The sequence below is a fragment of the Gekko japonicus genome, unplaced genomic scaffold (assembly GCF_001447785.1).
Source record: "Gekko japonicus isolate JY-2015 unplaced genomic scaffold, Gekko_japonicus_V1.1 scaffold2901, whole genome shotgun sequence".
Taxonomy (NCBI): domain Eukaryota; kingdom Metazoa; phylum Chordata; class Lepidosauria; order Squamata; family Gekkonidae; genus Gekko; species Gekko japonicus.
The window spans coordinates 85,450-98,228 of NW_015174923.1; the positions used below are offsets into that span (position 1 = coordinate 85,450).

The following is a 12,779-nucleotide window of genomic DNA, read 5'->3' on the forward strand; positions in this document are numbered from 1 at the left end:
TGTGTCCGATGTGTGTGCTTCGAACACCTTCCAGGACCCTCCTCTTCCCAGGTCTGGATCGTATCTAATAATGGTCAGGCAGTGTTATTCCTCGTTGAACCTGCAAGATTGGAGTGAGCTTCTTCCATGGGGTGGCTCCCTCCCTTGCCACCAGCTCACGAGAGGATTCCGTAGCCCCCCTGAGACCCCCCCCCCCCAGTTACTCGCCTGGGGTCTTCTGTCCTGAGCCTTGCTGGGACCTCTCATCCAACTCTGTGTTCAGATCCTGAAAGGGGAGGGGATGTCTGCTTAAACACTCAAACATAGGTTTCTGAGTTTCACTGACTTAAGGTTTAGGGGGGGGAGGGGAGGGGGCAGCCTGCAGGGGGCCCTCCCTTTGTGTCCAGAAGCCGCTGGTGTGTGCCAGGTTCCCATGGCCTGGTGGGCGGTACGGGTGCCAGCTGAGGGCAGCTATTGAGAGGTGCCTGAATAGGGGAGGATGGACTCTGGACCTGCCTTTCAGCCCTGACTTTTTGACTTTACAAAAGAGTCATTTCAGGCGGGAGGAACGGAATGGCGAACTGCATACAAAGTTGCTCAGTGGGAATGGAGCTGGGAGTGAGGGAGGGATGGATGGATGCTCTGTCCTACATGCTAAGCAGATGCTGGGCAGAGGGGTTCCTCAGGATCCTACCTGTGGGAGGCGACACCCGCCGAGTCTTAACCAGATTGCTTGTTCCCCCACCACCCACCCCAGTTTAGGTAGTTCTGACTGCTGCTGCTGTCTGTGTTGTGGCCCAGAGGTCAGATTTCCTCGGGGGGATGTGTGTGAGGTCAGGGGCAGATTCACCATGAAGCGGACGAAGCACGTGCTTAGGGCACCAGGGCCAAAGGGGCACCACAAAGTTGGGAACAGGGTGAAAAGCTTAGTTTGTACACAGTATATTGTGTTATCGTATGAATGAAATTTTGTATTGCTGCAACCTGCATTTTATATCTGGTCAGACAGGTCGACAACTAAGATGGACTGGGGGTCAGTGTGGAAAGGAGGGGGGGCACCAAGATGGGTCAGTGCTGAGGGCACCACCAGTGAGCCTTAATCCGCCCTGGGTGAGGTTAACACCACAGATAGCCATACTGGGTCAGACGAATGATCCATCTAGTTCAGCATCCTGTCTTTGCCAGCAGGGGAGGCTTATCTTTGCATAAATACCCAGCATCTGACAATCCAAGGTATAATATTCCTGAAAACGCCGACGATACATTCACACGTCATAGCCAGTCGCCACCGAGAACATCCTTTCAGAAAAGTCATTGATACTGCTGGCCGTGACAACAACCTGTGGCAGCGAGTTCTCTAGAATCCGCTTTTATAGTTTGAGCTGGTAAAGAGTTCCCAGGCTAGGTGAACACTATTGGCGTCTGGGGACAAAGATTGATTCCACAAAAGTAGTTGTTCTGCCCTCGGTCTGCCGTTTCCCCCGGTTGTACTGCGCAATTTCCCACTATTTGCTGCGCAGCCGCGCAGCAAATAGTGGGAAATTGCGCAGTACAACCGGGGGAAACGGCAGACCGAGGGCGCAACAACCGCTTTTGCGGAATTGGTCTTAATGTTTAGCTCATAGATTAGTTCTTCTAGGTCTGGATCCGCAAGGCAGTTTCTCAGTTTTCCTGCAGCCCTTGGCCTAACCTTGCCGGACTGCGTATTTCTCAGATGCTCTTGTGCACCAGATGTTTTTGTACAGCAAAGCCCTGGTCTCACCTCTTTTAAGCCCTATGCTAGAGAGCAGGTATACTGTTTGCTATCCTTGCTTCTTGCTCTATGTCTCATTGTACATCATGAACGCCAAAGCCCACAAAAGCATTGTCCTGCTTTGAACGCTCCTCTGTTTTTTGTGCCGCGCCCCATAAGGAGTTGCAGTGAAGGGGGTGGATAGTTGGAATTTGGATCTGGGATGCGATCCGGAATATCTGAGTTGACGTTCCCGCGTCTGCCATAGGCTCGTTTTGTGTACTCTGTCACTCAACCTCTGGTCCCCATACTGAAAACTGTGATCTACCTCACTCTGTCGGCATGCGAACGAGCTTAGTGCAAGGTTGCAGAGGGCACTTTGTCAGTGATACAGAGAGGTGAGCAATGTTCCCTCTAGGCTGTGGAGTCCTGTGAGCAAAAATTCTACTTTGTGAGCAACCAGCATTAAAGTTGTGAACGAGTAGTTTGACTGTTGCATAAATCAGTTTGCTCTGGAGCCATCCTTCCTGGGCTAAGACAAAAATGTGTGAGCCGGAGGCTAAAAACCTGTGAGCTAGCTCACACTAACTCAGCTTAGAGGGAACACTGGTGATGGGTGCTATTTCACAGTCTCCTGGTCTCACATGATGCCTGCATCCCCCCCCCCCACACACACACAAGAATGTCCTTCTTCTCTTTTTCTAACCTGGGCTTGGGAACAGAGCAGATTAACACCCTCCATCATGTACTGGGTAAAGTAAGATAGGATGGAGGAGGGGGGCCCTTCCCCCAGAGGAGGAATGAAAGGCAACCCAGAGGCACTCCCAGAAGGGGTCACCCACCCTGCCAGTTAGGATTACCCAGCAAAGTGCCGCTGGCGGGGAATGAACAAGGAGCCTTTGTGTGCCTCGCCTAGTCTCAGCAGCAGCCCAGCAGGGGATTGGGTGTGTGTGTGTCTGATCTTTGTCGCTGTGTGGTTCCTTAAAAGAACAACAGAGGGATCAAGGAGACTCCTCAGATCAATGAAAGGGTGGGCTTCTGGGGCAGGACGGTGATGCTGTCAGCATAGCAGCAAAGGGGACCTGTCAGAGGAGCGACTTGCTCAAGGAGAGCAGGATCTGGCCCATGGAGTGACGCTGTGTGGCTGCTGGAGTGGTCTGGTGGAGCTTGGAAAAGGGGACCCAGGGCCACTGTTTAGAAATCACAGGTTTTGGAGATCCACCAGCAGGGGGCCAGTCCCTGAGCTGCTGCCAGCCTAACAGTTGCCTTCCATAAATGATCGTAGAATCACAGTGTTGGAAGGGGCCACGGAGGCCATCTAGTCCAACCCCCCCTGCTCAATGCAGGACCAGCCCCTAGAGCATCCTTGACGAGTGTTTGTCCAGCCGCTGCTTAAAGACTGCCAGTGAAATGTGCCCCGCAGAGGCTGCAAGGTCCACTGTCAGATCTTCCCAGCCTTATAAAAGCGGGGCCAGTGTGGTATAGTGGCTTGCAGGTCACACTAGGAGCTGAGGGACCCCGAGTTCAAATCCACACTCAGCCCTGAAACTCTCTAGGGTCCCTTAGTGTCATCACTTTCACTCAGCCTAACCTACTTCATAAGTTCAGTGAGAGGGTAAAATTGGAAAGGGAACCCTGTATGTGTTCCTGAGCACGGAGGAAGGGTGCGATTAAAAAAATGTGCTAGGTAAGTTGATAAATAGAAATGCCAGCTGTGGGGGTCTGAGTTTGGATGAGGGATGAGATGGAGGCTAGCCATTATCCCACGCCACGCGCTTCTGGCTTTGCCTTTCAAAACCACCCTCTCTGGGCCCTGCAAGAGGAGGGTTACAACAGACACCTTCTCTTGGCTTGCCTTTTCTCTCTCTCTCGCAGTAATAGCAGCGCAGGGAAGTGTTGACTGCCGAATCTCCTTGACAGGTTGGGGGGGTCCTGTTTCTCCCATACCATATTTCTGAGCTAAACTGGGGTCTGACATAGGCGCTGTTTGCATTTTACAATTTGCCAGAAGTTCTGTTCATGGGTCTGCCCCGGTGTCTCCCATCGGAATGCCTCCCTGCCATCTTTGGTGGCCCTTTCTTTCCCCAGGGCCCCCTCGCAGGCTGGGCGGGAGATTCAGGGGAGGAGGGCTAAAGCAGCCTGCATGTTTGGGAACTTCCTTGGCACTTGTGGACACTGCCATTCAGACACAGGAGAATGGACTCTTGGCAGGAATTCAGGAGGTGATCCTAGATAGTTTTCTTCAGATCTGGGGAGGAGTCTCTGTCCTGTGCTGCTTAGTCCAGTGTGGCCTGGGCCCCAAGATCTTGTTGAGGCTCTCTATGCCTATGGAAGTAGCAGCGTCACAGTATTAAGACATGTTGTGCCTGATGTCTCTCTCCAGGTCACTGTGCAGAGGTTGCTTGCGAGACTTTTTGCCTCCCTACAAGGGACAGGAAGAAGGCATAGTGAGGGGGCTGTGGGGCATGAGCTGAGTTTGTGCTGTAGACATCGCAGAGGGATTCCAGGATGCACTCTTAGAGCTGACCTTGTTGGAAGTAATGTGAAAATCTAGTCTTGAGCATCACTTCAAAAATGGCAGCTCTTGAACGTTTCTGCCTCAGGCAGCTGCTGACTCTTTGTGTTGTCAAGTTGTCCCTGTTTGAACATGTGAAGGTGTCTTATATTGGGTCAAGCCATTGATCGATCAAGGTCAGTATAGCCTCTTTACCCGGCATAAAGTACACAGGACAGATTCTGGCTCCATTTCACCTGGTGCCCATGTGATAGTCAGATGTGTGTCACAAGCAGTGTTCCCTCTAAGCTGAGTTAGTGTGAGCCAGCTCACAGTCTTTTAGCCTCCGGCTCACACGTTTTTGTCTCAGCTCAGGAAGGAGGGCTCCAGAGCAAACTGATTTATGCAGGAGCCAAACTGCTCACTCACAGCTTTAACGCCAGTAGCTCACAAAGCAGAATTTTTGCTCACAAGACTCCACAGCTTAGAGGGAGCATTGGTCACAAGTTCACCTTACTGCATAGAGCTGCCGAGGCTGGCTTGGGAAATCCCTGGGTCTTTGAGGGTAGTGCCCGGAGAGGGCAACGTCTGGGGAAGGGAGGGGGCTCAGCAGTGGTGTGGTGCCTGCCATAAGAGTCCTCTCTCCAAAGTTGCTGTTCCCTCCAGTGGAACTGATCTCTGGAGTCCGTAGATCACTTTTAATTCCAGGAGAACCCCAGGCCCCACCTGGAGACTGGCAGCCCTGTGCATGTGGCTTGATTCCAGTTGTGGCTGTGGTGGACATGGACACAGGGTGTGGTAGACGTGGCACCACCACGCCATTTCCTCAACCCTGCGGGTAAAATAGGGGCTGCCACCTTTTGTGCTACAGCGGGAGACCTCCTCGCACCTTGCCTGCTGGGGCCCGCGGCAGTGGCAGGAGGAAATGGGGGAGACATCAAGGCAGGCACCAGCGTCACATGGCACACTGGCATCACTCCAAGTGGAAAACAGATGTGATGCCACAGAATGCGCTAAGATTTGTGAAAACTGTGTGCTGAAGCCAGTCTTCACCAGAAGTGCTCTCAGATTGCTGGTGCTGATGCCCACCTCTTTAATTCTCCCATGGGTGCCCCCTGTGGCCTGGCGGCCTTAACAAGTGTCATTCTTCTAGGCCTGAGGCTGAAGAACGGCGCAACTTGTGAGCCTGAGGGGACAGCCTTTCCCTCACAAACGGGCCTCTGGCCTTGCTGCAGATTTTCCTGAAGCCATACAATCCACAGGCACCTGCCAAGCCTCAGGATTGGCCTGGGGGAAAATGGATGGAGAACAGGAAAAGAGAGAGAGAGACAGAGAGAGAGACTGAGACTCACTCACTCCCTGAAGCTGGGCAGCATTGAGGCTACTTTCAGAGGGAGCGGAGTCCTTCTAGGTCCATCTCACCCCTACTTTGGGATGGGGATCTGAAACGGAGTTAGGAGTCCACTGAGATGCTTATGTGAGGGGACTTTTGTTTTCCAGCCAGCTTCTTTGTGGAAGAGTTCTCCTGGCATGTTTGTCATGTTAATCTGCCCTGTTGCATTACCAGACTCTTACTTAACTGCTCTCAGTCTTTGCTTAATAAATCAGTCTTTTTTTTTTTTACTTCACACCTCCTGGGCAGGGAGGGTGCTGTGGGCCCTCCCCAGGCGAGCTCTCGAACCGGAGCAGTGGCAGCCAGCCGGCCAAGGCCCTGGCCTGTTTCAGGGCCGAAGAAGGGTTATGTACATGGACCGTCACCAGGGCTCCGTGGCTAAGCAGGAGCTGGGTCCCCAAGGACAAAGGGGGCCTAGGATCCTAGTCCTCCTCGAGTCCACCAATAGCACCCTTGGCAGGAAATTCAAACCCTCCAGTGGGGACAGAGGTGTGCCGGGTGGAGTGTATATAGTTGGCTTTGCAGGGCTGTTTTTCCTTGTTGTGAAGTACAATAAACGCGTCTGAACGCATATCGTAGTCCGAGTTCTCCATGCGTCGAACCCAGTCCTTTTCAAGAAGGAAGGAGGGAGCTTGTGGGGCCCCTTCCCATGACAACATGTATTTCCCCCGGTGGGGCAAGGAGTGCATCTCAGGACGGTTTTATGGTAGGAAAATGGTATGCGGGGTGGGGGTGGGACTGAAGCCACTTCTCCATGTATGCCAGAATCACAATCTGAATTGGACGCTGTATGTGAAGGAGTAAGGAGTAACTCAGGTATGATTACTACACAGGACAGGGGGAGAGAAACACCTAGGACCCTAACCTGTGTACTCTGTAATATCAAATGGTCTACTCTGACTGGCAGCAGCTCTTCATGGTCTTGGTCACAGACTTTCAGATGATCTTTTCAATTGGAGAGGCAGGCATTGAACAAGGGGGCATTCCGCGTCCAAAACAAGCGTCAGGCCTTGCTGTTCTGCTTCCAGAAGGCCACGTTCCATGTGGTTCTAGCATGCTTGCTTTTCAGCCCCGGCCCTCTTGCTGCCCATGTACAACTTCAGGTCTGTGTAGAGTTGGTCAGTGGGAAGGCTGGGACCTAAACGGGCAGGGAGTATCTGGAAGAGAAACGAATGAGATGTCGGAGGCACTCTCCTGCTGCTTACCAGCCTCTTCCACTACAGCTGTGCAATAAGGAAGGTATACAACAAGGAATATCCATTGACTGTGAGCAGTATTTTTTCGTGTTGCTTTACCACGCCTGTTGATCGTATTTTGATAGCCTGCTTTTCAAGCTTCCCTTTTTGTCATTGTGGGGGTTCACTAACTTTTGGTGGGTATACCTCTGAGTGATTTTTTTAAAAAATTCCATGAAAGTGACACTGTCCCTGCACAGGAACTTTAGAGAGATTCAAGAAAGCTAGAAGGAGAGCTCAGGAATTCACAAGATGTGAGAATGGGGCTGGGGGTGGTGCGCTGGCAATACGGATGCAAGCCTGGCGAGGGGAAAAGCGGCCGGTGATGGGACGTGTTGGGGGGGGGAAGTGCCCCTTGTGCTCACTCTTGTCTCCTGTCCCCCAGTGAATGAGCTCACGGAAGGGGTCACGTGGCACATGCTGGTCCGGACCGTTTTCATCTTCTCAACCCTCAAGTTCCTCCAGGGAGGAGGTGCTGGTGAGTCAGTGCCCATGTGCACGCACCTGTGCATTTCTTTCTCCATCCTCCTCGTCTGCTTCTGCTTTCTCACCATGTCTAACCTTCCTGCCCACTATAAGGAAGGCAGTAATTTTCCTTTGATTCGAACCTGTTTTCTCTGCTGCCTCTGCCCCACCCCCACCCAAGAAGAAAAGGCTTTTAAGTCCGTCTAGTCCAGCCTCATAATTTTGAGGAAGGGCTATTCATCCAATAAGCTCCTACTTCTCCTTTGGTGAGCTACACCATAGTGGGCCTTTTCTGAGACACTTGGCTGTGAACACTCGTTTCAGCTAGATCTTCTTCGTGGTCTCTGTGCATCACACCTCTGGGATATAGTGCGCCTGCGCCGACCCCAATCGTTAGAATCGAAAGCAAAGGGGATTTTCGCACCCGCTCCCCCGTCACGTGCAGGGCTCCAATGCGCATAACTAGGGGAGGGGCATGACAATCCCGCCAATTTTCTTCTGACCGCCACGCTGTTAGGAACCTCTCCGCTCTGGTTGGTAGTCTTTCTCCTTTCTGTGGCCCTCTGGCCCAACTTTTCCTCTCCATTGAGTATCTGTAAATGAATTGTGAACTGATTATCGTACTGAGTGAGTACTCTGCCCCGGGCAGACTCCCTCTACCCCTCAGCCTATGGCCAAAAAGTGGAGCTTTTTCAAACGCTGTTTACGGTGTGGCAGTAAGATCGTGCCCCCCCTCCCCAATGGACACTCCCTTTGCCTCCTGTGCCTCGGGGAAGCACATCAAGTGGACTCCTGCATCCACTGTTCTAAGTTCTCGTGGCAAACGAGAAAGAACAGGGCCACCAGACTATGTACCGCATTGCTAGAATTGGCCCTTTCACTGATGGCGTCGTCTCAAGATACGTCTGGACACGCCTCGATGTCGACAGCAGCATTAGCATCGACCAACGCGATGTCTCTGGCATCGACCACCATCGAGGCCAATTGGCCGACGCCAAAACGTGCGGCAGCGGTACTTCAGTCCGAAGCCCATACTCACACTAAAAAGCACCGGAAGGGCAAGGACTCCAAGCCCGTCAAGCGTAAGAAACATAAGAGCTCCCCCTGCAAGGTTCCATCAACCCCGAGTCGACAGTCGGAACTGGTATCCACGCTTGGAGCTCCCCCGCTTGACTCCTCAGGCCGTGGCCAGCTACAAGGTGCCTCATCCTCACCTATGCTGTGTCCCATCCAGCTCACGGATTCTTTTTTTTTTTTTTTTTGGTAAACAAATTTTATTTTCTCAGGAATACAACATATAAAACATTTCATTCTATCAATTGTCTACCCCATTCCCAGTTCCTCCCCTCCCTCCAATGGCTTCCCACAATGCTTCCACCCCTGCTCCAAATTACTTCATATCATCAACAATATCAGTTTTTCGTCATTACAATCTAAAGATAACATCTTTTGACTTAATATTGATCTAAACATATTAAGTTTTGTTTCACATCCCAGTTCTTTTCCAGATAAATTTTAAAATCATTCCATTCTCCAAAAAACTCATCGTCTTCTTTGTTATTCAGTTTTTTTGTAATCTTATCCATTTGTGCCATGAACAGAACTTTTTGTATCCATTCTTCAACCTCTGGTACCTTTTCTGTCTTCCAAAACTGAGCATAAATCATTCTCGCTGTCACTATCAGGTACCAGAGTAAAGTTTTTTTAGTCGTATTGACTTCTTCCATTTTGAGTCCCAAAAGCAGAATTTCCGGTGCTTTTTTAAAAGAACATTTCAGTATTTTTTGCATTTCATTGTGGACTTTTGTCCAAAAGTCTACAGCTTTCTCACAAGTCCACCACATATGATAAAATGAGCCCTCATGCCTCTTACATTTCCAACATTTGTTTGACATATTTTGATTCATATTTGCAATTTTCTTAGGTGTCATGTACCACCTATACATCATCTTATAACAATTTTCTTTAACATTAGTACATGTCGAGATCTTAATAGAATTTTTCCACAAATATTCCCAGGTTTCCATAGCCACTTCCTTATTCATATTAATAGCCCATTTTAACATTTGTTCTTTAACAGTTTCATCTTCAGTATACCATTTTAACAACACCTTATACATTTTAGAAATATTTTTTCCTCCTCCACTCTCCCATACCTTTTCAATTTCATTTTTTTCCTCTCTAAAACCATAGTTTTTTTTGTCAGATCTAAAAAGATCATAAATCTGCATATATTTCAACCACTCATATTCATATTCAATTTCATTCTGCTTTTTCATTACCCACTCTGTTCCCTCTTTTTTAATTAAATCTCTATATGGCAACCAGTCTCTACCTCGCTGTCTTGAGTAAGATATCAACACTTCTACTGGTACAATCCACAATGGTCTTAAGTCACTCTGGTACTTCTTATATCTTGTCCATACCATATACAAAGCTTTTCTCACCAAGTGAAGTTTAAAAAAACTGTCCATTTTTATCTTGTCATACCATAAATATGCATGCCAGCCAAATCTACAATCATGCCCTTCCAACCCCAACAATCTGTCATTTTCAAGCTTCACCCATTGATCCATCCATGTTAGACAAACCGCTTCATAATATAGTCTAAGATTTGGCATTTGTAGACCTCCTCTTTCTTTGGCATCACAAAGTATTTTCATTTTGATCCTTGGTTTCTTGCCTGCCCAAACAAATTTTGACAACTCTTGTTGCCACTTGGCCAACAAATCCGTTTTATGCAGAATTGGTATTGTTTGGAACAGGAACATCAAACGTGGTAGGACATTCATTTTTATAACTGATATTCTTCCCATCAGTGATAAGTTCATTTTATCCCATTTCTTAAAATCTTGAGTCAGCTTAGTCCATAATTTCTCATAATTATTCTTATATAGGTCTATATTTTTTGCCGTTAATTCAATTCCAAGGTATTTTGTTTTTTTAACTACTTCACATTGTACCAGTTCTTGTAGTTCCACTTGTTTTTGTTTGATCATGTTTTTACATATAAGTTTTGTTTTATTCTTATTTACGTAAAAGCCGGCCAATTCTCCAAACTCCTTTATTTTTTGAAAAAGCAATGTCAATTTTTCTGTTGGGTTTTCCACCATAAACATTACATCGTCTGCAAATGCTCGATATTTGTATTGGTGTCCTTTATGTGTCAAGCCCTTTATTTCTTGATCGTACTGTATTTTTTGTAAAAGTATTTCCAATACCCAGATAAATAATAACGGTGATAACGGACAACCTTGCCTTGTTCCTTTCTGTACTTTGAAGTTATCTGTCAGTTCTTTATTCACATTTATTTTAGCTCTTTGTTCAGAATAGATAGCTTCAATACAATTTCTAAAATGTTGTCCCGCTTCAATCTTTTCCATCATCTGGTGCATAAAATTCCAATTAAGATTGTCAAAAGCTTTTTCTGCATCAACAAACAGAAAAGCTACTTCTTTTTCTGGGTGCTTTTCATAATATTCAATTGCGTCCATTACTATTCTTACATTGTCTCTAATCTGCCTTTTGGGTAAAAAGCCCGCTTGATCTTCAGAAATTACCGTTTGTAAATAGTTTTTCACCCTTTCTGCAATAATTTTTGCAAAGATTTTATAATCGTTGTTCAAAAGAGATATTGGCCTGTAGTTCTTTACATTTGTTGAATCTTGTCCTTCCTTTGGAATCAAAGAAATAATTGCTTCTTTCCATGAGTCCGGCACCTTTTTGTTTTCTCTTATTTCGTTGGTTAAAGCTTCCAGGACCGGGGAAATTTCTTCTTTCATCTTTTTGTAGAATTTCGCTGTAAATCCGTCCGGCCCAGGCGCCTTCCCCAACTTTGTCTCTTCTATTGCCTTCATCACTTCTTCTTTTTGAATTGGACCATTTAATAAATCTTTGTATTCCTTACTTATTTTTGGTAGTGGAATCTCCTTTAAATATGTTTTAATCTTCTCAAGATCAACTCTAGTTGTTTGGAATAGTTTAGCATAATACTTGAAGAAACATCTCTTTATTCCATTAGGATCAACGAACTCTTTTCCATCTTCTATTATTTTGGTTATCATTCTTCTCTCTCTTCTAGCCTTAAGTTGCCAAGCTAAGTATTTTCCCGGTTTGTTCGCCCCTTCAAAAGATTTCTGTTGTAACTTCTTTAAATTCCAATACATTTCCTGATTCCAAGTCTCATTCAGTTGTTCCTTCAGCAACTTCACCAGCTCACGGATTCTGAGCAGGACATGGATCTAACTCAGGTCTCCAGATCCTCCAGTGTCGAGAGATCTCGTTTGGTCCACAGGACGCTTGCTTCCATGCATCACTCCCTGTGACGTTCTCCGAGCGATGATCAGGGCCGACCATCGGGACTGTTCCCTCCACCACTGGTCCCATGAGATCAACGCCAGTGGCAATACCTCTACGGAGCCTACCCTCTGGCAGCTAACATGCCTTGGCTCCTGCCACTTATTTATTTATTTATCTTATTTTTATTTATCCTTGGATTTATATCCCGCCCTACCCCGAAGGCTCAGGGCGGCTGACAATGGCACACTGTGCCAAGATTATAACAATAAAAACGCAAGTATAAAACAGTAAAATACAGTAAAATACAATAACAAATTTAAAATACAAATTTAAACAAAGATGGGTAGATCTTAAACCCAACAGTAGCTTCCTGAAATCTATCATCCACTTCATACCGGGGCGCCTCACCCCCCAGTGGGATCCAGACAATCATGGTGATAGTACGACGGTGCATAGAAGGCAATGGTGGAATAGTAGTGGTGGCAGCTCCTACTCAAAGGCCTGGCGGAAGAGCTCTGTCTTGCAGGCCCTGCAGAACTGAGAAAGGTCCCATGCCCATGGATTGGGACCAACAGTCCTCATCCTCTCGGCTATCTCGATACCAAGACCCTCTAAGGGCTTCGGAATGCCCACAGCCGCAACCATTGATACTGATGGACACGCGTCATCGGCAGAAGCCTGCAGCTGCACGGACAGCAACGCAATCGGTACTGACACAACTGGCACCGGAGATCCCGACTTTGTTTTCGGAACTTTTGAAACACTCAGGCCCTTCTGATTCCTCCGGGCACTCAGAGAATGAAGCTCCGGTACATCCACCGGGCCCCTCTCCATCACAGAATATGGCCAAAGACCTCCCGATTTCCCCCTCCAAGGACTTCACATCCTATGGGGAATTCATAAAGTGAATGGCTAATACCTTGGCTTTGTCAATGGTACAGCCCCCGCCTACCGTTACTGACTCCTTATTCGATATTGTCCAGATGGACACATCTACAGCAGTGGCTCTACCTATGACTTTGATCTTGCTGCAAGCCACTAAGGCACCGTGGACCCACCCGTCTTTCACCCCCATTTCCAGTCGCAGGATAGACCACATGTACAAGGTCTAGGAGGCGGGTGCAGAGTTTTTATTCACACATCCCAAACCAAATTCAGTGGTAGTCAATTTGTCTTCTAAAG

The 12,779-nt window shown here is 47.8% G+C and overlaps 1 protein-coding gene across 2 annotated transcripts in view; it reads left to right on the top strand.

The window, feature by feature from the left end:
• The window catches only part of ABCB6 (ATP binding cassette subfamily B member 6 (Langereis blood group)), a 65,890-nt gene that overhangs the window by 14,286 nt on the left and 38,825 nt on the right, over window positions 1-12,779 (top strand). For both annotated transcript variants that reach the window (XM_015425075.1, XM_015425076.1), the window contains exon 5: window positions 7,219-7,311. In XM_015425075.1, coding sequence (XP_015280561.1) covers window positions 7,219-7,311 — 93 coding nt within the window. The remainder of the gene's footprint in view (window positions 1-7,218; window positions 7,312-12,779) is intronic.